Here is a 22,608-nt window from a genome sequence, read left to right on the forward strand (position 1 = left end):
CTATCTCACAATATGTTTCATATTGATTCACTTGGTTATAAATTCAAAAGTATCATGTACTAAAATGTTTATAATCATTAAACATATAAGAGATGAAGCAATAGCATTATGTTGTCCTCTGACACTTTCACAGGATCATACTTTTTATCATAGTAATACCTATGTGATATCTGGTTAGAAAAGAAAAAAGGGCAGAGAAAGATCAGTGTCTTCAGATAGTAGTTTTCGTTCATCATGTAAGATGATAATGGACTGAACTTAGCAGCTTATAATACAATTTTCATTTTATTTTAAACATATTTTGCATGATATAAAAATATTGATCACAGTGAGTTTTACCAATTGTTGTTGCTATAAAAATGAATGCAGAAACAATATTTTTAGTGGAAATAAATTATATAGTCATTCTTTAAAAAAAAAAATCACAAGAGAAAAATCTTGGCTGTTTGGTCATTGGCAGAAAACCAGTCTTTACAAGAGGCCTTTTGCAGATGAGCTCCAGTCCATTTCTGTAAAGTTCTCCACATGGTTCAGGAAACAGACTTTTGTCTTTGTTAGCATGGACCCACAAGGGTCTCTCTGTTCACAGACAATTCTACTGTGGCAACACAGTTTTCCTAATAGAAAATCGATGAACTGGAAAACAGTACAATCTTAGCTCATTTGTGGTCTTTTCCAATATGAAGGGACACAACGACACACTTCTTCACTATATGAAAATCCTGGCTCACAAGCCTTCTGGCGGTTCGTACATGGCCGTCTGTAACAGCTAGGAGAACAAACAAGAACACACTTATGTTAAAGATCAAGGCAATGGATTCATTATGCTACCAAGGTATTTCTGTGTTTTTAAATTTCAGACTAGAACAAAATTACTAATTTTATGATGAAATTGTTCATAAGTTTATAAAAGTTTGTTTCTGCTTAGAATTACAACATTTAAGAGGAATGGAAAAGCCTTAAAATAAAAGTCTTGCTTGCTGATAGAACAAATGGAAGGATGAGGTATTGTACGCATTAGTTCCTTTGAAGTGCTCTTTGTTTCATGGGTGAAAGAAACATAAAACAGAAATTCTGAAAGTGAACACTGAAGGTCTGCTGACTTACTGTGATCACATAAGCATGGCAGAATTCACATGAGTCTGGGATTTGTATGGGACCCAGACTTCCAGGCAATTAAACCCAGCCATGTTGGCAGAACTGTGGTCCTCAGTGAGCAGCCCCACCCTCACTCTTGTGTCTCTACTTGGCAGCTGGCTGCATGATGGTGGCTAACTCTTCCTTTCCCCATTGGCTCCGGGTGAAACAGAGGCATTCTGGGGCAGGGAGGTGAGAGGGACAATACTCAGCAGCGAGGGTCCCCTTCCTCCCATCCTAGACTTCCAGTTTCTAGTAGCGGTGAGAGGACAAATTACCAATTGGTCAATCTGTCCCCTGCCCTGTTGCTCCAGTGAATTGAGGCTTCATTCTTTGAGACAGAGTCTTGTTCTGTCGCCCAGGCTGGAGTGCAGTGTCGCAATCTCGGCTTACTGAACCTCCGCCCCCTGGGCTCAAGCCATTCTTATATCTCAGCTTCCCGAGTAGCTGGGATTACAGGTGTGTGTGGCCATGCCTGGCTAAGTTTCTGTATTTTTTGTAGAGCCAGGGTTTTGCCACGTTGGCTGGTCTGGTCTTGAACTCCTGGCCTCAAGTGATTGTCCGCCTTGGCCTTCCAAAGTGCTAGGATTACAGGTGTGAGCCACCACGCCTGGTGAGAATTGGAGCTATCTTTGAAAAACATTTTGGAGTACGAGCATGCCTAATGTGTGGGAATAGGTGTAAAGGGAAAAGTGCAAGACGACCTGAGGTGGAAATCAAAAGTGTGTTACAAAAAACCCTACACGATTTGGTTTTGACATTTCATTTATTTGGCTCTAGAAAAGAAAGCATGTCTAGTTAACTTTTCTTAAACTTTGCAAATGCAAATTCATAGTTATGACTACTGGTATTCCTCTACTAAAAAGGGATATGATACTTAATGATCCATAAAAGCTGTTAATTAAGGCAAGGAACCAAAGAATATAGACTCTGCCCACTGCACTTTGTAATAAATATTAAGAGAGAATGAGGAGAATATGTATTTTCAAAATATGATATTTTCTCTTTTGCTCCAATTTATATCACGAAGCCTGGAATTATACACTTAGAAAAGTGAATCTAGGATGAGTTGCAGTAAACAGAAAGTCTTTTTGAAAGAATGTATAGTATTAGGAGAAATGCAATGATAGAAATATTGTCTGTGTTCATATAATTCTGTAGAAAAGTAGGTATGCAGACATAAGAATTTCAGATTTTTCAATGTATACTAAACTCACTCAAGAAGAATTCAATATAAAACATAGTTTAATAAGGCTTAAAAAGATTTAGTATCTATATCCTTCTGAAAATAGTAGCATATACATTTTTGAAATATCCTCTTGGTTATTACAGTAGGAATATGTAGGTAAAATTGGAATATAGTTCTTTCTCAAAATAAAATGATACCTATGATGTACTTTGCAGTATAAGGGAAGAAAAATATAATTAATGAGATAGCCAGATCCACTAAAGCCTTTTTATGCAGTAGCTAAAATATTAGTTTGGGAAAACCATCAAAAATATACATTAAAATAAGCACACAAAACTCTTGAGAATAAAAAGATGAACTTGTTATATACTGTGGAAAAATAATAATGAACATTACTGAAGATAGTAAATAAATTAAAAACAAGCTTTTTTCTGTTAAAAAGAACATTATCTACTCATATGTAAAGAATGGATGTAAAAAGAGAATCCAGTGAAAGTGATTAAAAACAAATGGTCTGAAAATTAAGTAGACAACTAGGAAAGTACAATGTCATGTCATAGAAGAGATGAGCTTAAAGAAAAAGGCCATGGAAAGGACACGTTACCTAAGGACAAAATTCTCTATTGGATTTGGCAACTATGAGGCCAATGAAACCTTAAACAGAGGTTTAACATAGCACCGTAGGCCATAAACCAGGTTATAGTTGGTTGAATACATGGTAGATGAAAGAGGTGAAAACAAATGCCTCGTTTTTGAGCAGCTTTGAAGAGGACAGACTTGGGTTGCTAAAGTATGCTCAGCTTCACAGTAAGAGGCTAATAAAATAGAAGAAATTTGGGAACTTCTATAAATTGAGGGGAAAAAAAGTAGAGTTGAAGATGTTCAAGTTACAGAAGAAAGAAGGAATGGCATGAAGCAATGTTGAAGGAATGTGGAGAAAATGTCAAACGCACAGGTCTGGCTTAAATAGTAGGATCACCTTATTCTCTGAGATTAAAGAGGAAGAAGTTCTGGGATTAAGATTGAATGTGCTTGAGTCGAATAACTTCATTTTTATTTTTCTTGATGAAGAAGAGTGCAACACCAAGTTTAAGACATGAGTCTTGGGTACCTTTAACAACATATTCATTTATTTCTCTAATTCTATCAAATACTCTATCCAATACTATCAAATACTATCAAGTACTAATTCTATCAAATATTTTCAAATATTCTATCAAATACTATCAAATTCTATCAAATACTAATTCTATCAAATATTTTCATTTCCAGATATAATTCTATACCAGTGGTACTCTCCTGTCCTTTGTTTGCAAGTTTTGCATAAAAATTGTCTGCATTTAGAACAGTTGTCCTAAATTATGTCTGAAGGCATCATACTTTTTGGTGGGGGTGAAGTGGATTGCCTGTACATATTTTGAAAACATCCCACAGGAACCACTAATTTAGAGTATATTCTGAGCTTGGATCTAATTTTGATCCTCAAGGCTCCTGTCTTGCTTTTTTGGAAGCAAATCTGGTCTCATGCAAGTTTAGCACTGGTTAAAAAAATATAAGATTTTTGTCTTTCAGAATTTATTGGCCTCATTCTAACAAGCAATTGCTACTTTGGTTAAGAAAACTGCTTTTGGCTTAGAGCATATTTCTAGTAAGAGAAATTAATACTCTTCATGAGGATCTCTTACCTGCATGTTTGGTGGTGGAACTTCCTTCCTTTTAACAAGCATTTCTGTGAACTTTCTGTACATTCACAGGCACATTTTCCAGGATTCAGGGGTTGATTTCTGGGGCAGGTTCTTTTACATACACACTGGCATGTGTTTTCATCAAATTCTCGGTTGGCCCCACATTGGCTGGGGAAGAGTTTGTTTTTACAGACACACTGGCATGAGTTTCTGTCTAGTTCTTTGTGGGGTCCACAGCTGGCAGGCCGAAGCCCCGATCTGCAGACACACTGACAGGTCTCTTCATCCAGCTCCTTGTTTGGTCCACAGACGTCATGGAACCCATCTGCTGAGTCTAGACAAACAGTCAGAGAACCTTTACTATATCTTACTTGGTTCTGGGTGTGGCATGAAACAAAAGCTTTTCAAAGCATCTTCCTCTGTCTGTTTTCCATCAAAGGATTGTGTACAAACATGAGTATGTTCCTTTCTAAAGGAGTTCAAAATAATCCCAATGTGAAGTAGAAAATGTACTATTTTTAGTCACTTATTTCAAAGAATGATGAATATTGTACGTGTGGTTTTAATATTAGAGTATGTTAATCACAATATAGACCCTTGGCATTTAGTCTTTAAAGCATCATTCTGCTTACCATCTCCAGCATCCGAGGAAAACATAAAATCTTCCTGAGACAGGCACCTGCAGATGTGATTATTCCACATGTAATTGGTGGGGCAAGTCTTGTTCACTGCCTGACACCTTTGGAAGAAAGAGACGAGGTTTAGCAATGGTGTAACTGGTACCTAGAAAGGACCATCTCTGCTTACATATGTATCAAAATAATGCTTACAGACAAGCTTTAAAAATATAAGAATTATGAAATAAGATGTGAATGTTTTCTCCCAAACTATCTCTATCCACAACTGCTATAACATTCCAATTCCAGAGGTGATCACTGTTTGTGGTATGGTCATATAGGTCACCAGACTTTTATCTTTTTAAGGCAAACACATTGATTTGTATAATCATATAGGGTTTTAGCTTGTGAAATAAATAAGGCAAAACCTTTTACTTTGAAATTTCTTTTTTCCATTATAGAATATATCATGGACATTTTTATATGTCATTGAATAGAGTTCTGCTCCATTATTTTTAGTGGCTAATAACTTCCATGAAAACCTTGGCTTCTAACAATCTTCACATAAACTGTTATTTGCTTTATCCTGCATATATTATGTACTTTTGTGTTTTTACTTGTGAAAATGTCAAACATGTATGTAATTATCAGAGTTAAGACTATGAGAAAAATGTACAGTCAGAGAAGTTCTGTATTATCAGCAAGTTACTTTTTTCGGCTTTTTGGTTTATGTTTTCAGGGTATCTTCTTGCCAAAAAATTGTATATATGTTTTTTCTCATTTTGTTACACAGATGATAGCATCCCTTACACACTATTTAAACCTTGTTTTTTCACTTATCAATATTTCCTGGAGAACATTGTACCTTCCTAATAATTTTAGGGAATTCCAAGGGCAAGTCTGTACTCATTGTGCATTTTTGTCATTATTTTCTTGGTTAATCATGAACATATATTGTTCTAGATAAAATGGAGACAGTCAGGACTTATCAATTGTCCAAAACAGTATCATTGTTTTTAAAATTTATATCCTCTTGATTGTTAGCATCCTTCCATCAAATATGATACAACTTATGTTAAGTTCTATAATAGCAATGCAATTAATCCTGGCTGCATGAAACTCATAATCTTCTTCTATAAATGATGGTAAAACCATTTTGGTCATGTTGCTTCAATGTTGATCGATACATGGTTTAAGTAACACTGCCATGTTGGCATCGAGTGGCCATTATACCATGTTGGTGGGAAGTAGAAAGGCATCTTTCATTTTACCAACATGTAATTTATACTGCCATTACCTAAGCCAGTGTTATTCCAACTGCTGCTTGCAACCCATTAATGAATCATGAAATCAATGACATGGGCCCAAAAATGCATTTTAAAATGTAATAGAATAATATGTAATAAAATACAAACCAATAGAATACATGTGATACAGATTGGTTCCTAAAGAAAGCACCCTGCTTCAAAAGTGAGGAGCAAGTTCTTGGCATTTAAAACTTCTCATGTAAAAATGTGGGGGGGAGAGCAACATTTCCAAAATATTGTTATTTTAGAATGAAAGAAAATGTGGTCATGATGGACAGAGGTTTAGTAAAATTTGGTTATCTCCTTTACGTTTTAATCTCCAAAGCATTTCTACTTACTGAAATTTCTCTTCTAGTTCTGAATATTAAAGTGCGCATAAATAAAGGTTTATAATTATGTTTTTTTGTATAGTGTATTTATAAAAAACATTGATTCAAAGACATTCTGTCTGCAAAGCAAAGCAGGGAATTGCACAATTATTTGCAAGGTATATCTATGTTGAGAATCATGTGAATAAACTAACTTTCCTATCCCCTCACTGACCCCACCACACGCACACAGACACAACCACAATCCTGCCTATAACATGTATGAAGGATAAAGATGCTTTTACCAGAATTGTTTCATTAATTATTTTCACAGCTTCACTTGACTTTGGTTTGGCAGCTATTGCTTTTCGCTGGTTAAAATCAGGTGACAAAAATATGAGTATATGTGTTTTTCAAACTAAAGAACAATTAATTTAATGATAAAGAAAATCTTAGTTTGCATTTATCTCTCCTTTGAAATATTAAAAGACAAATGTATTCCAAATATGTTCTGTTACATTATATTCTAAACGTTGGGTAATAATTACTAGCTCTTATATTTTCAACATCACAGCAGGCTATTTTGTGCATGCTATTTTTGTGATTCTTTCATATTCTACACTCTTTGCCATTGAGGTTTTCCTGCACCTGGAGACTTCTTGACTCCTCAAATACACATGTAAGGAACTAAAACATGCTATCACCTTTTGTTTGGCCTTAGAACTGAGCTGAAATGTTATTCTTTTTCAAAGAGCTATAATCTGCTATAATCATATATATATATATATATATACACACACTTATACATATATATAATATTCATGCATTTTTTCAGCTTTATTGAAGTATGATTGATAAATATTGTACATATATAAGGTATACAAAGTGATGTTTTGGTATATGTATACACTGCGCAATGATTACCACAATCAAGCTAATTAGTATATCTACACCTCAAAGAGTTACTGTGTGTGTGAGGGGTGGGGGGATGCAGTGAGAACGCTATTGAGTAGAGTAACTCTGCTGTACTATATGTTAGGTCTCCAGAGCATATTCACCTTGTAGCTGCAAGTTGTCACCCTCTAACATTTCCCTATGTCCCCCACCCCCAAGACCGTGGTGACCACTTTTCTATTCTGTATCTATGAATTCTACTTTTCTAGATTGCATATATAAGGGAGATCAGCAATATGCATCTCCCTGTGTCTGGCTTATTTCACTCAGCATAATTTCCTCCAGGTTATTTCATGTTGTTGCAAATGGCAGGATCTTTGTAATAGATTTCTAATTGAAAAAAATTAACTGCCCCTTGATTTATGTTAAACTACTTATTGATTTATTTCCCCAGATCTCTCTTAAAATACTTCACAGATCATTCAAAATGAATGATAACATAAATTTAATGTGAATTCAACTGTAGCATGATGACTTTCTTGAAAAGCAAATTATTTCTATAGATATGAACTGTGTTATTAATCAAGTACTCTCATTGGAAGATCTTTTAATAAGGTTTTTCACAACAACACAACAAATGAAAATTTGGCTTAACCATGTGGCACCTATGGTTCCATAGCTGTGTCCCTCAAATAGCCTTCCTATCCCTAGTCTTGTTCAATGGGAAGTGTGAGCCACCAGCATTAGTGAAACCCACGTTTCAAGGCAGGTACCACAAGCTCTCATGCACTCCTTCAGGGCATCTTCGTGTCACTCAGCGGGTCATTCAACAGGATGTTCTGTACTCCATTAAAGAAACAAATAAGGGAAACCTGACTACATTAATAATCTTGATAAATAGCAAAATAGGGTTTTGGTTTTCCAAATGCTAACTGCTGATGTTATCTGAACTTCAAACCTGTAATTATATTATGAAGAATATAGATACAGATCCTTCTTGCCCAAGCTTTCTGTCTGAATAGCAGCTGGAAGAGCAACTATATTCTTTCACTGTCAGAGCCACAGAGCCCCAGGTAAAAATGCTTCAACAATTTTGTCCCAAATGTCTTTGAACTGTTGTGTTCATCTTGAGTTTGTTATGCCTGACGCTTGTATACACTTGACTATGTACACAGAGACTGATTTGCTCATACTTTGGAAACAGCAGTTAATAGTGAATGGAGAGTGGTTAAGTAAAAGTGGCCTTTATATTCAACGTTATTAAGTAACTTCTTCAGTACTACAGGTAGAAATCAGAAATACATACATTTTAGGTTTCATATAAATTGTTAAAAAGGCACATGCTTAATAGTATCAAAAAACACATAGACTTATCTTCTGTTGTATTGATTCCGCATGAACTTGTGTTTGTGTCTGTTTGTGTTACTGTTTGCTTGTGTTCCATTAGTCTACTGACAGGGAGAACAGTGGACAGAGTTGGGGTTTGTTCAGATATTAAAGGAAAAGATAGTGAGTAGGATGAATCAATGAAAACTCCATAGTTGTAACAATTTTGCCAGTCTTAATATTTGAAAGGCTAATACAATCATTGCATTAATTTAAAACGTGGGTTTAGGCTGGGCATGGTGGCTTACGCCTGTAATCCCAGCATTTTGGGAGGTCGAGATGGGCAGATCACCTGAGGTCAGGAGTTTGAGATAAGCCTGGCCAATATGGCGAAACCCCATCTCTACTAAAAATATACAAATTAGCCAGGTGTGGTGGCACGTGCCTGTAATCCCAGTTACTCAGGAGGCTGAGGCAGGAGAATCACTGGAACCCGGGAGGCAGAGGATGAAGTGAGCTGAGATCATGCCACTGCACTGTAGCCTTGGCAACAGCATGAGACTCTCAAAAAAAAAAAAGTGTGTTTATATGCTTAATTTTTTCCTTTTTGTCTGAGTATAAATTAAGCAGTAATCTGCCACATACAAAAGCTCACCTAGTCTGAGACTGACTTGGATATAAAACATGTCACATTGTGTGGTCACCAACTGGCTAAGTACAGGACTTAACTGAGTTGGAAAGCCACCAGAACTGGGGATGGAGACAGGGAGAGTAGGATAAGTATGGAAGCTTGTGATTTTCTGCTCTACTATTTTTTATATTTTCTTGGATACACAAGCTTGAGAGAAGTATTGGCAGGTTGGAACAGTGGAAAATCCATGATTACTGGATTTATCAGCTTGTCATGTAATTCAAGGATAAGTAACCAGGAATTAAGAAAAAAGGTCCTTCAACCAGAGCTGCTGGTCTTATTATCTCGTCACAGCCACAAGTCATTAGCAGAAAAACAAAAACAAAACAATGATGACAATAAAAACATGTTATGAGGGTATAAGAGTTGATATGACATCAAAGTGGCTGGTTGATGCCAGGAATACAGGGGAGGAGAAATGAACAGGTGGAACACGGAGACTTTTAGGGCAGTAAAAGTATTCTGCATGATACTGTAATGATAGACACATGTCATTTATACATTTGTCAAAATCCACAGAACTTACACCCAAAAAAGAGGGAACCCTAACGTAAGCTATGGATTTCAGTTAACAATAACATGTCAATGTTGGCTCCTCAACTGTAACAAATGTACCATGCCAACACAAGATGTTAAAAATAGAGGAAACTCGTGAAAGAGGATGTTATATGAAAACTCTATACTTTCTGCTTTTTCTGTAACCTAAAATGGTTTAAAAATGTCTATTAAATTTTAGAAAACAACTGGTAAATCTGGTCTAATACGATATTAACAAAAATTGTCCATGTGTTTGGTTGAATGTAACTTTAAACTTTATGACAATCTTTGATCAAATAGCCCCCCATTCTAGGCAAATCACTGCCATAACTTCAGTGCAGAGATGTATTGATGCAATCTCCTCAGCTGTATATAGTTTGCTGTTATTTCTCACAATCTATCAGCAAGCCATAGGAATGCTGTGCTTTCAAGTATCGTATTTTAGAAGGTAGAAACGAGACTGTCCAAAGGCAGGCAAACTATGTATAAAAGTTACAGGTGATCCTTTGAAGTATGAGACAATGTTTAGATAATGAGCTTTGTAGGAAAGAGGATGAACAGACATATGACTTACAATTTCAAAAATAACTGTATATGGACATAAAGATTTTGAACTGGCAAAGAGGAAAATTTCAGGGCAGACTAAAGATGCACGTTTTAAAATGCTGAAAAACAGTAGTTTCTGAAGATCTAGTACAAGACTGTGGTCCAATTTACTAGAATCTAAGCTATCTCTCCATTTCTGCTCTGATATAGTTTATTAAATTAATGTTATGCTATTTTGCTTCATTGTCTTTTGGTAAAGCAATAATGTATAACCTTCAAATTAAAAAGGAAAGAGTAAAGCATTATGGCTAAAAGTAAAACTCAAGGATATTTAAGCATCTAGGCATTTGGACTGAGGATCTGTTAAAGATTAATATACCAAAGACACGGAGACCTCAAGTTCCAAATTAAAGATTTCCTTGACTATAAATCTACTCTATTCCTTAGAAATAAGATATGTTCTTATAAGAATAAAATTTTCTTAAATAAACCTTAGTAAGTGTAACTTCTTGCAAGCAAATAAGTTTTACTGAGTAAACAATGTCAACATTTTAATAAAAGAAATAAAAGGGCAGCAGATAAATAAGTATGCAAATTAGCGTTCAGGCTAGATTTATCCATTTTTCTCTCATCTTTTTTCATCTCTTTTCTCTTTTTCACCACAACGTCACTGTCTTCCAAATTGAAATAATACCTATCTTCTATATTTATTATCCATTAAAAATAATTCAAGATTTCTTGGCTATGCTGAACATTGTCTTGCCATTCATTCCTCTACCCAGAAACAACCTCTGCTCCCGTAATACCTCTACAGAATAGGTGAAATTCCCTAGGCTGGTGCTCAAAGCTTTAGAATCACAGCATTGTCTTTTCATTTAACATCCAATTGCTTTCACAGCTTAAGACCCAAATTAATCTGGTTTATTAACTGTCCTAAGAACGTGTTATTTTCTTACATCTTTAGGGACACTGTCCATGCTAACCAAATAACTAATAAATTTAGCACTATTAACTTCAAGGTCCTTGTCTATTTGACATAACTCTCTCCTCTTTGATTGTACTCTCTTGCTAATCTGTAGTGTATGTTGACTTCCCTATAGTACATTGTCACAGAATTAAAGAAACATAAAAACTTGTGTTTGTTTATTTAATGGAATGCTATATAGTTATTAAATGAATAAACCAGGCCTACAGATAGCAATATGACTATATCTGTAAAACGTAATGTCAAGAGAAAAAAAGTGATGCCAACATTTTAACTTAAAATACAAAACACTCAAAGCTGCACTGTATAATATTTTCTGGTATGTTAATAAATCCAGACACAATAAAAATAGAGAAGAGTGAGAATAACACAATTTTCGAGTGGTGGTTACTTCTGGGAATGAAGAGTGAAGAATGATGACTGGGGATTTGGGTTGTATCTTTAGTAAATTTGACAAAATAGTTGTTATATTTCAAATTGGGGTGAAGGGCACTTTTTTGTTTTGTTTTTGTCCTTGATGTTTGATATTTTTTAATTTATAGAAGTTAAAAATAAAGAAAATGTGGTATATATACACAATAGAGTACTATTTAACCATAAAAAGAATGCCATCCTGTCATTTGCAGCAACATGGATGGGGCCGGGCGCGGTGGCTCACGCTTGTAATCCCAGCACTTTGGGAGGCCGAGGCGGGCGGATCACGAGGTCAGGAGATCGAGACCATGGTGAAACCCCGTATCTACTAAAAATACAAAAAAATTAGCCAGGCGTGGTGGCGGGCGCCTGTAGTCCCAGCTATTCGGACAGGCTGAGGCAGGAGAATGGTGTGAACCCAGGAGGCGGAGCTTGCAATGAGCTGAGACTGCACCACTGCACTCCAGCCTGGGCGACAGAGCAAGACTGCGTCTCAAAAAAAAAAAAAAAAAACATGGATGGAACTGGAGGCTATTATGTTAAGTGAAATAAGCTGGGCACAAAAAGACACACATCTCATGTTCTCACTCATTTATGAGAGCCAAAAAGTGAAACTCATGGAGGTAGAGAGTAGAATGATGGTTACCAGAGGCTGGGAAGGGTGGGTCAGTTGTGGGGGGAATGAAGAGAGGTTGGTAATGCATTCCAAAGTACAGTTATATAGAAGAAACAAGTTCTAGCATTCCATAGTAATAGTTAATAATATTTTATTATATATTTCAAAATACCTAGAAGATTTAAAATGTTTACAACACAAATCTGTAGGATGTTAGTAGAAATAGCAGCGATCATTTATTGAATGCTTATTATGTTTTAGGCACTGTGCTAATATTTAACATGGATTGCTGGTTATAAAAATCACAACATCCTTGAGTTAGGAGTTATTATTATTATATTATGCCATTCTACAGTATCAGATTAACATGGTACGGTATGTCAAATATGGTATAATGCTATTGAACAGCTTGATTTCAGTGAAGATTACCTTATATTCTGTATGATGTTATACATAACATTCTTACTTATGTGCTAAAGAAAAAGTGTCACAAGAAAGTTGAGAGAACCTACTCAAACACAAAGAGAAATCAGAGACTAAATTCTCAAAACTGGAAGCTGCCTACAGCATCCACACTCTTCAGCCCTGTACTATGTGATGTGTATCACGAATGGAGCCACCGGCAGTACTTGTATGAACATGAGACAATGTGTGGCAGATGCTTGGTGCTTTGTAATATTTAGTAAAATAAAACATTAATAATGTAACTATAATATGTGTTGTTCTTACCTGACTATAAGTGCTCTAAGTTCAGAGCCAGCCAAGCACATCTTTGTCTTCTCTAATAGGATCTAGAAGCGTTCTTTATCTTAGTGACTCAACATACAGTTTATGGATGACTCTGGGAAATCTCTCTCCCTAATTAATTAAAGATTTGACTTAAAATGTTATTGTAAAGGTTTTAAAAAATCTACTATTTTGGCCGGGCATGGTGGCTCATGCCTGTAATCCCAGCACTTTGGGAGGCCAAGGCGGGTGGATCACAAGGTCAGGAGTTCAAGACCAGCCTGGCCAGAATGGTGAAACCCCATCTCTACTAAAAATATAAAAATTAGGCAGGCATGGTGGCGGGCAACTGTAATCACAGCTACTCAGGAGGATGAGGCAGAGAATTGCTTGAACCCAGGAGGCAGAGGTTGCAGTGAGCCAAGATCACATCATTGTACTCCAGCCTGGGTGATAGAGCAAGACTCCGTCTCAAAAAAAAAAAAAAGAGAAATCTACTATTTTAAACCTAAACTACTTTAAAAATTATACTTAACAAAGGGATTTTTTTCTAGGCTTTTCAAAAATCAATTTTATTGAGGTGTAATTTGCATACAATAACATGCTCCTATTTTGAATTTATCATCTTTTCATAAGTTTATGTATCCACATTAACTACTGTCACAATCAAAATAAAGAATATTTCCAACACCTCACAATGTCTCTTTTGCCCTTCTCAGTCAGTCCCGATCCAAATCCTCAAACACACACTGAATTGCATTCTCTCACTCTAGAGTACATTTGTGTCTTTTAAGGACCTCAGGTAAATCAAATCAGAGCATGTACTCTTTTTAGCCCAGCTTATTTCACTCAATTTAATGTCTCTGAGATCCTTTTATGTTCTTGTGTGTATCAGCAGTTCATTCTTTTTACATTGCTCAGCAATGTTCCACTGTATGCATATACCAAAATGTGTTAATCCACTCATCTTTCATGGGCATTTGAGTTGTTTCCAGTTATTGACTAATAAAGAACATTTGTATACAAGTTATATTGTGTGGAAATATGTACATGTTAAATTCATAAGAAACTGTCAACTGTTTTGCAAAATGATTGAACAATTTTAATGCCCATTGATGACATACGAGTTTTGGTTGCACCACATTCTAACACTTGTTTTTGTCAGTGTTTTTAATTTTAGCCGCTGTGGTGGTGAATGCTCCTCTTAAATCTTAACAAATGTTAGAATTTTATAACATAGTTACATGTCCATCATATATATATTATCACTAGTGTAGCTTTTATTAAATTGTGGGCCATAATTCATAATGGGTTGAGACCAATATTTTCACAAAGAAAAACAGAACAGAAAAAATTATTTGAGTATATCACAGGTAATAAGGCAAATATTCATAAAGGGAGTAAAATCATCCCTAAGGGGGTAAAAATTGGGTATGAGACCAGGGTGGGGCTGAAATCTTAATATCTCAATGATTTCTGGCTCTCCAAAAACCCAAGAAAATAATATTCCTTAATACTTAAATTCTATTCAGTTTTATTGGCCATTACACGAACAGCATTGGCAACAGAACACACCCCAAGTGTTTCCAATGTATGAGCTATGAAATTATGGTGACTAGATGGCTGTGACTGGAGGATTTTCTCTTAACTGACTGAGTGATTTCAAAGTCATATACTGAGTGGTACCTATGTGGGCCCATTGGCTGCCATTGGTTGCCCTGTGGATATTGCTTATGCTTGATCCTTGGTGTTTTCGTGTGTGACTTGAGCTTCAGAGAATTAAATAATAATAATTTATATTTTATTATTAATTCTACAAATGTTAGTCATACCATTACATGTCAAATGATGAAAAGAAAAAGTTGACAATATCTAAATTAATATTTATCAGCTATATAAGTTAAAAGTTGTTTTCTCATACTGCGTAAAGTTAATAGTTAAGCTCTCCAAATATTTTTAAAGAAGTTATTGTAAAAATTATTTTACTTTTGCTGGAAAAATAGTGATTTTGAATGTTTTTATAAATTATTATATTTGTATTATATGTTCATATCAATTGCTACTTTGCATATGTAATTTGATATATTACAATTTATATAAGTAAACAGAAGACCTTAAGTTTCTCTGCAAATACAATTATAAATTTATGTTAGCTGTTAAGAGATTAAAAATGTTTAATTTAAATGTTAACTTAAACATTTTATTTTGTTACTTAACCCTACATTGAATAAAAAAGTAAGCTTTATACTTCCTTTTTATGTATAAAGCACAGAGATACATATAGTACAAAGACAGAGTATATTTGTGATATTAAAATTTTAGGGGGAAAGTGATTAGGGAAAAAATGTTCATAAAAGGATCCTTGGGGTTGTCATAATGAGAAAGCTTGAACAGCACTATAATTAAGGACAATATTTTTAAATGGTAATTTGTTTTAGTTTTATGCTTTATACATAACTAATTACATGTGAAGTTATCTAGCTATCTAATGTAAAACTCTCTAATATCGACATATATATATATATATATATATACACACAGACACACACTATGTGTGTGTATAACACACATCCTGGTTTGGAATATAAAATATATCTCTTACTGTAGATAGTGGTTTTAAAAATACTGAAAAACACATGGATGAGGAAATGAATCAGACTTGGATATTAACGGTAATAATAAATCGGCCCTTTAATGACTATCTTCTGGATACCAGACACTCTGCTAAGCATTGCATAAGCATTCAGTACTTCATTCAATCCTCTTTACATCTTTACAGTTTATATATAAGTAAACTGAGTTTCAGAGACATAAAACACCCACCTGATCATAAAGAACGAATTAGTGGCAAATCTGAATTCAGAATCAGATATGGCTTACTCTAAGACTCAGGCTCTTTTTGCTGTAGCTTCCTGTCTCTTCTTGACCTCAAACAGTGTATAGGATAGTAGTTACATGAATAAGTAATAATGAAAACATGGCAAATGCTATAAAATACATCCAGGAAATAAGTTATTTTATTTAACAAGCATTTATATACATTGTTTAGCCAACAGCTTTGGAGTGTGATTTCCTCCCTCATCTGTAAAATAAGGCAAATGCTGCTGCTGGCCTTCTAGATGATTTTGTTAAGGGTTAAATCAGACAATGCAAGTAAAGGGCTGAGGGAACAGGAATGGCTCAAGTATTTTTGAGTGTTGTTAGCTGAATGCTGCAGAGGACATAAACTTACTGGAAACACTCTCATATTCCAGTTCCACATGCAACATTTGCAGACCCTGATAAAGCCATGTGAGGATGAAGTTAATCCAGTGAGTGCTATGGGTATTCAAGAAGCAAAGGTGGCCGTGGTATTTGGACAAGACAAATGCAGGAGAAAGACCTTTACCCGAACTCTGAGAAATGGAGAGGGCTTTGGAAAGGCAGAAAACAAGCCAGGGCCAGAATAGAAACAAGATACAGAGCAGGAAATGAGCTTGGCGTTCTGGGAATCGGACTTGGTGAAACACAGACTTGGTGAATAATGGAAGACAAAACAAGAAAGGAAGGCTGACACCAGAATAGGGTGGTGAGAAATTTGTGCTCAGTTCTTTGAGCAATTGAAAGTCACTGTTTCTGGTGAGATGAACGAAATGATGCCTTTTAAAGCTTACTTCATAAAACAGTGACATTATACAACAGGAGAAAGACTTGATGCTTGAAAACTAGTATTAATATCACTGCATTAAATCAGAGACATGCATAATGAAGTGGATGATAATGGCAGTGATGGAAATGAAATATAAGTTTAGCTTGGAACACATATCTCCCCCTCCTCCAAAATAATCAATCGTGTTTAGATGGGATAGAAGAAGAAGTAATGACAACTCTGTGATTTCAAGGCCTCAAAGAAAATGAGAAAACACTGCCATGAATAATGTAGAAATAAAGGATTTAACAAGTCTTTCTCTTTGTACTTACAGCTAATATAATTACAAACATAGCAATAGAAGATACATTTAGATAAAATATTATAAGTCAAAAATATGGTTAGATCTTTAAATGTCATTTTGGAAACCACGAGTATGGAGATAATGGCTAAAGCGCTCAGAATGGAGGAGTCACTGAGGGTTTCTGCTCAGGGCTGAGGAAGGTGAACAGAACTCTGTGGCCTGCGGGGATGAAACTGCACATACGGCATCCTCTTGAGTTCAGATGGTAGTGGTCTCTTGCTTGTATTAGCATACATTTATTCACAAATGTCTGTAAGATCTTTGCTTTCTCACATAAAAGGGAACAGATCTCTGTCACTGAAATTAGGCTATCCTCCAGGTTTTCCTAAACTGTCCCTGGACAAACAAGGGGTCTCCCTATCTGCCACACACAGCAGAGCAGTACAATGTGATTCAGTGGGGAAGACCATGGTTTGCATATTACATTTATTGTTGAGTCTTTTAAAAATGTAAGATTCTCTTAAATTTTTTGTAATATATATGTTTTTTGATCAATTTATTTATATATTTGTTACAAATGCTAGATTTATGTAAGTTTCATCCATATACACCGGATATCCTAAGGAACAAAGGGTTGCATCCCTACTTTGGGGCAGAAAACTCTCAGGTCTTGGGCAGTAGTGCATATTAATTATCAGCTGTTCACAGGGTCAGAACATGATCATACAGGAGAATGTGATAAGCTCTCCTATATGATCACATGAAGTATATGCTGCCACTTGCCCCTCCAAAAAAAATAGGATGGAAAGGAAACCTGAATAACAAATAATGGTTTGAATGTCAATTTGAAATGATATTAAGAGAAATTTTTTCAAGTAACTGAGCACTATTTCACTATTCAGACATTGCTGAAATAAGAAACATGGATATATATATATATATATATACACACACATATATATTTTTATATTTGAGATTGAAGAAAGCAACTGAATGCTGATAGACATAAAATTATTTATATTTACTTTTTGTTTTGGCCTAAAATCTTATCAAGGCTGAAATGTTTTGAACTTTAATATGATTTATGAGTTAGCATACCTGATTTCAGGAATGTTAAATCAATTAAGCTACCTTCCTGATATTTTATGAACACTGGTGGAATGTGTTTTATTTCATAGACATACTTCTTTTATATTGTGAATTACTTTGCCTCTAAAATGTGCTTCCCACTGAATTTTAATTTTCAGTTTATTTTCATTGTATACTATACAAAATTTTGTCTTTGTTTTGTATTTGAAGCAGAGTATATTATAGTAAATTTCACAGAGGTTATTTGATTAAACTTATGTTTACTTGAAAATAATTTAATATTAGTAGAGGATGCAGAAAAATAGATTTAATTCATACTCACTGTGGTAGTGTTGCTGGCAGGGAACGTCTAATAATGGAATGAACTTGTCTGTAAACATCCAGTTTAGACATGCATCGGCAGGAAGTGTGATTGGCAAAACTGATTGTTACTGGTTTGGGGCCTTGAGAGAGAGGCACTGTAATTTCAAATAACTACAAAGAAGGGACAAAAAGAAGAAAAAATTATATAGATGCTGTAAAGCACTTTTATGGTAAATATTGGAGTCCGAAAAAGACTAAGATTAGCTCTATATAAGTAGCTGTGTAATGTACGCAGGACGCTATGTTTTTTATGATTACAAAGTAAAACCGTCTTGCTCCTAACCAGTATCTTTTATCAGAGTAATAAATACTCCATATGTTTATCTTATGTCACTAGTTATGAAGCATATTAGAATTAGGATAACCAACTAATGATTACAGAGCAGAGACGTGACAGACCAATGTGTTCAAGAAAAAAGAACTGTTTCAAAGTTATAGATTATTTGAAATGAACATTTAAAATATTCCAGGGATTTAAAAAGTGTCACACACACAAACATCTTTGTGATTTAAGAGCAAAGCTATTGACCACACAACCCAGAAATGCTTGGTTATGTCCTACTTAAAATAAACTGAATACATAGACGTAAGTTACATAGATGTAAAGTTAATTTTTATTAAATTTCTACCTCAATGTAGTTTTATATGTCTTAGATCTCTTATAAATTGATTATGTTTAAAACAAAAAAAACCACATTTATAATTTAATAGATAAAGCTATGTTTCTGCTATCTTGGTAAAGGAATTATGAAAATAATGAGCTTAAAATAAAGTAGGGCATTTTACACAATTCTGAATTACAGTCAAAATTTAGTTTAACTGGTCTCCTTCTGAACGCCTTATTTATGGATGAAGAACTTCTCTTGTTCTCTTCCTTCTCCAAAAACAATGTTTTAAATTAAATAAACAAATACATCATTGATTAAGTAAAACTAAGTAGATTTAAATTCCTAGGGTTCTTACACTCTAAATCATTACCAGTAAAAATGGTAAAAGTGAAATCTTGCCCACTAACTGCTTGATAAGATCAACTCGCAGTCATTTAACTATAATTGAGCCATGTATTACTTGGTGTCTTCATGACAACCTGAGCAGTGATAAAAAAGATGACAAACTTCAAAGAGTTGTGACTTGGCCTTTGCTGAAATTTCACGCCATCAGCTGAAGACCATTGAAAATATTTATGGGATAGGATTAGTTGCCAATTTTGTCCACGCCAACAAGAAGACTTTTAAAATGAATTCCGAATAATGAAATACAGAAATATCTAAATTATAAAATGCATATTATCTTCATTCGAGATGTATTCCTTATATATTCATTTAAAAATTTAGCTACTTTCTTTAGAAAACAATATGCTTTAGAAGAAATAGGTACAGGGTTACACCAGAGAGGTGGCTTTTATTAGTTCTCCCATTTATAAGTAGCATAAATTTGGAAAATTAATTTGACTTCTCCAGGCTGTATTTTTCTTTGATAATCAGTAACAGCATAACACTTGACTCATTATTCTCAGGATTATTATAAAGATTACATAAACTAAATGAATCTGACATGTATATTATTTGCTGTACAGATCTAAGTTATTACTATTTGTGTAAATTCTCAAGATTCTAGGTATTCTCTACAATACTGTCTGTTCTGCGTAGATAACTTCACTATGTGACCTCAACATATGCCACTATTATGATTTTGACCAGTTTCTTCTCTAAAAAGACATCCATTTATACAGGTTGGATAACATCTTTGATTAGGTGAAATACTGCAATGGCAGTAATCCTTTGCACTGTATATACCTATTTTAAGAGAGAATTCTGCAGTGTCTTCATGAGCTACAATTTTTCTATCTTTTAAGACATCTATAGAATCTATATTAAGAACTAGCATTATAGAAGACAAAGTGGTTTTAAGAAGCAATTTTTAATAAATTTATAAAATTACTTATTTTTCATATTTGTATAATTTATAACTTGATTATTTAAGCTCTGTAATAATGTAGACGGTAGGAAGGTGTACCTAAGAATTTAGGTCTAGTAGGCAGTCACATATATGTGTCTAGAGTTTAGGAGAGCCATTGAAAAGTCATGAACATTTAAGCTGTAATTGGAGTCTTGGACATTGATGAGATTACTTGATGAGCACTCTAAATGAAAAGAGAAAATGTCTAAGAATAGAAACCTGGGGCACAGGAACATCTATGAGGTGGGAAGAGGCAAAGGAACTACTGAATATGTCTGGGAAGAAGCATGACAATGATGGAGGATCGGGAGGGGAGACTGTCAAGCCAAGGGGTGCCAGAGAAAGGTGGGAGAGCTTCAAACAGGTGTGTGTGGTCACAGGGCCACATGTCTCTGGGAAATCAAATGTAACAAAAATTGACAGGAGATAACCAGCACCTGATGTGGTTCCAAGGGCTGTGGCAGGGCAGGAGCTGTAGGAAGGAAGCAGCAGTAGAGATGGGGGACAAGAAGAGGTGCTCCATGTGACTAGAGGGAAAGGGGTCAAGTGGCTCAGACCAGCAGAAACAATTTTGCTTACACAAACAGTGTTTGTAATCTGATATGGTTTGGATCTGTGTCTCCTTAAAATCTCATGTTGAAATGTGATTCCCAATGTTAGAGGTGGGACCTGGCGGGAGATGAATGGGTCATGGGGCCAGATCCCTCACGAATGGCTTAGCACCATCCCCTTGGTAAGAAGTGAGATTTTGCTGTTAGTTCATGCCAGAGCTGGTTGTTTAAAGGAGTCTGAGACCTCTCTCTTCCCTCTCTTGCTCACGCTCTGGCAATGTGACACACCAGCGACCCCTTCCATCAAGATTGCAAGCTTCCTGAGGCATCACCAGAAGGTGAGCAAATGCCAGCATCATGCTTCCTGTACAGCCTGCAGAACCATAAGCCAATTAAGCCTATTTTCTTTATAAATTACCCAGTCTTAGGTATTCCTTTATAGCAATGCAAAAACAAAGTAATAAGTAAGCACTGCAGGATTTGGCATTGTCTCCAGTGAAACCAGGCAGGACAGAGCCTGACAGTGAAGGTAAGGCACTGTTTGAGATAACTAACAGCTATTGTAGAAGACTGTATGTTTTCCCACCCCAACCCTTGGCAGCATCATTCCTGCTCCCACTGATGGTTGCCCTTCCAGATTCTGCCCCAGCCTGTTTTCCAAATGGTAGACAGATTGCCATGAGCAGTATCAGTGATCATGGAAAGACCTCATCCATGCCTAGGTAGATAATGTTCACAAATCAGGATCCACCCATGGGTATCAAGCATGAATTCAGGAATAGCAGCTTTGAAGAATGTTCTGGTGAGATGAAGAATAGCTAATCACATTAAGAAAGCATCTTCCTGGAAAACTAAGTGTGGCTCTATGCTTTCAAAGGCTGCAAGAAATGTGTTTTTGAATACACTGACTAAAAGAATAAGGAGGCAGGTAAAATAACACTAAAACCAAATCACTGTTTAGAGAAATGTCTTTTCCTCTAAGTTGAAGACTTTTATAAGTGGTAAAATGGAAGTACAGTTGGAGATAAAAAAATCTTTGTTGCAGTTTAACTACTTAAAGGAAATAAAGGAAATCAAAACATAAAGGAATAAAAATCAAAATCTTAATGACTAATGTCTCATTTCTCTTTTATGTGTCTAAGTAGCAATAGGCAAGCTGAATTCAGTTAATTTTATCAAAAGGAACAGAGACTGAAAAATTAAAGTTAAAAATTTTTTTCTTCTCTTGAAACACATCCTCTATCCCCAAATTTTGACCTGCTACTTGATGATACCAGTGTGAAAAAATTTTAAGAGTCCAGAGAAAGATACCTTTGATAATATTAAAGGTAGAACGAGTCTTGATAATTGAGTTTTATTTATCTATCAACTTCGGGAAAATTAGTAATATCTACTGGGAATATGCCGCCTGGGTATGTATTGAGATATAATTGTACCTATACTAGCTCTTGTCACATACTAAAGAGGCCTCTTTAATTTTTCAAATTCTTTATGTACTGGTCTCATGTGTGTATATTGATTGACCTACTCTTATCACTTAGACATGATTACAGTTTCTACTGCCTTTTCAATCAATATAGTAAATTCTATTTTCTTGTTTACAGACCCCTTTGTGAATTTTTACATAGCTATATCTAATCCGTGTGTTACTAAGAATTTCCGTAAGCTTTTTTCCTAGAGAGTATGTGCTTAGAAAATATACATTTTTTGAACTGAAAAAATAATAATTTAGAAGT

General features: G+C 35.1%; 1 protein-coding gene across 5 annotated transcripts in view; it reads right to left on the minus strand.

Annotated features, from left to right (window-relative positions):
- Positions 1-266: 266 nt before the first annotated feature.
- Positions 267-22,608, minus strand: part of VEGFC (vascular endothelial growth factor C) — a 479,792-nt gene continuing 457,450 nt past the window's right edge. For all 5 annotated transcript variants that reach the window (XM_063638455.1, XM_055276470.2, XM_063638456.1 and 2 more), the window contains 4 exons: positions 18,322-18,473; positions 4,644-4,750; positions 4,012-4,345; positions 267-769 (listed from right to left, as the gene is read on the minus strand). In XM_063638455.1, the coding sequence (XP_063494525.1) occupies positions 655-769; positions 4,012-4,345; positions 4,644-4,750; positions 18,322-18,473 (708 nt within the window). In that variant the 3' untranslated portion in view covers positions 267-654. The remainder of the gene's footprint in view (positions 770-4,011; positions 4,346-4,643; positions 4,751-18,321; positions 18,474-22,608) is intronic.

Source organism: Symphalangus syndactylus, chromosome 4 (assembly GCF_028878055.3).
Source record: "Symphalangus syndactylus isolate Jambi chromosome 4, NHGRI_mSymSyn1-v2.1_pri, whole genome shotgun sequence".
NCBI lineage: Eukaryota > Metazoa > Chordata > Mammalia > Primates > Hylobatidae > Symphalangus > Symphalangus syndactylus.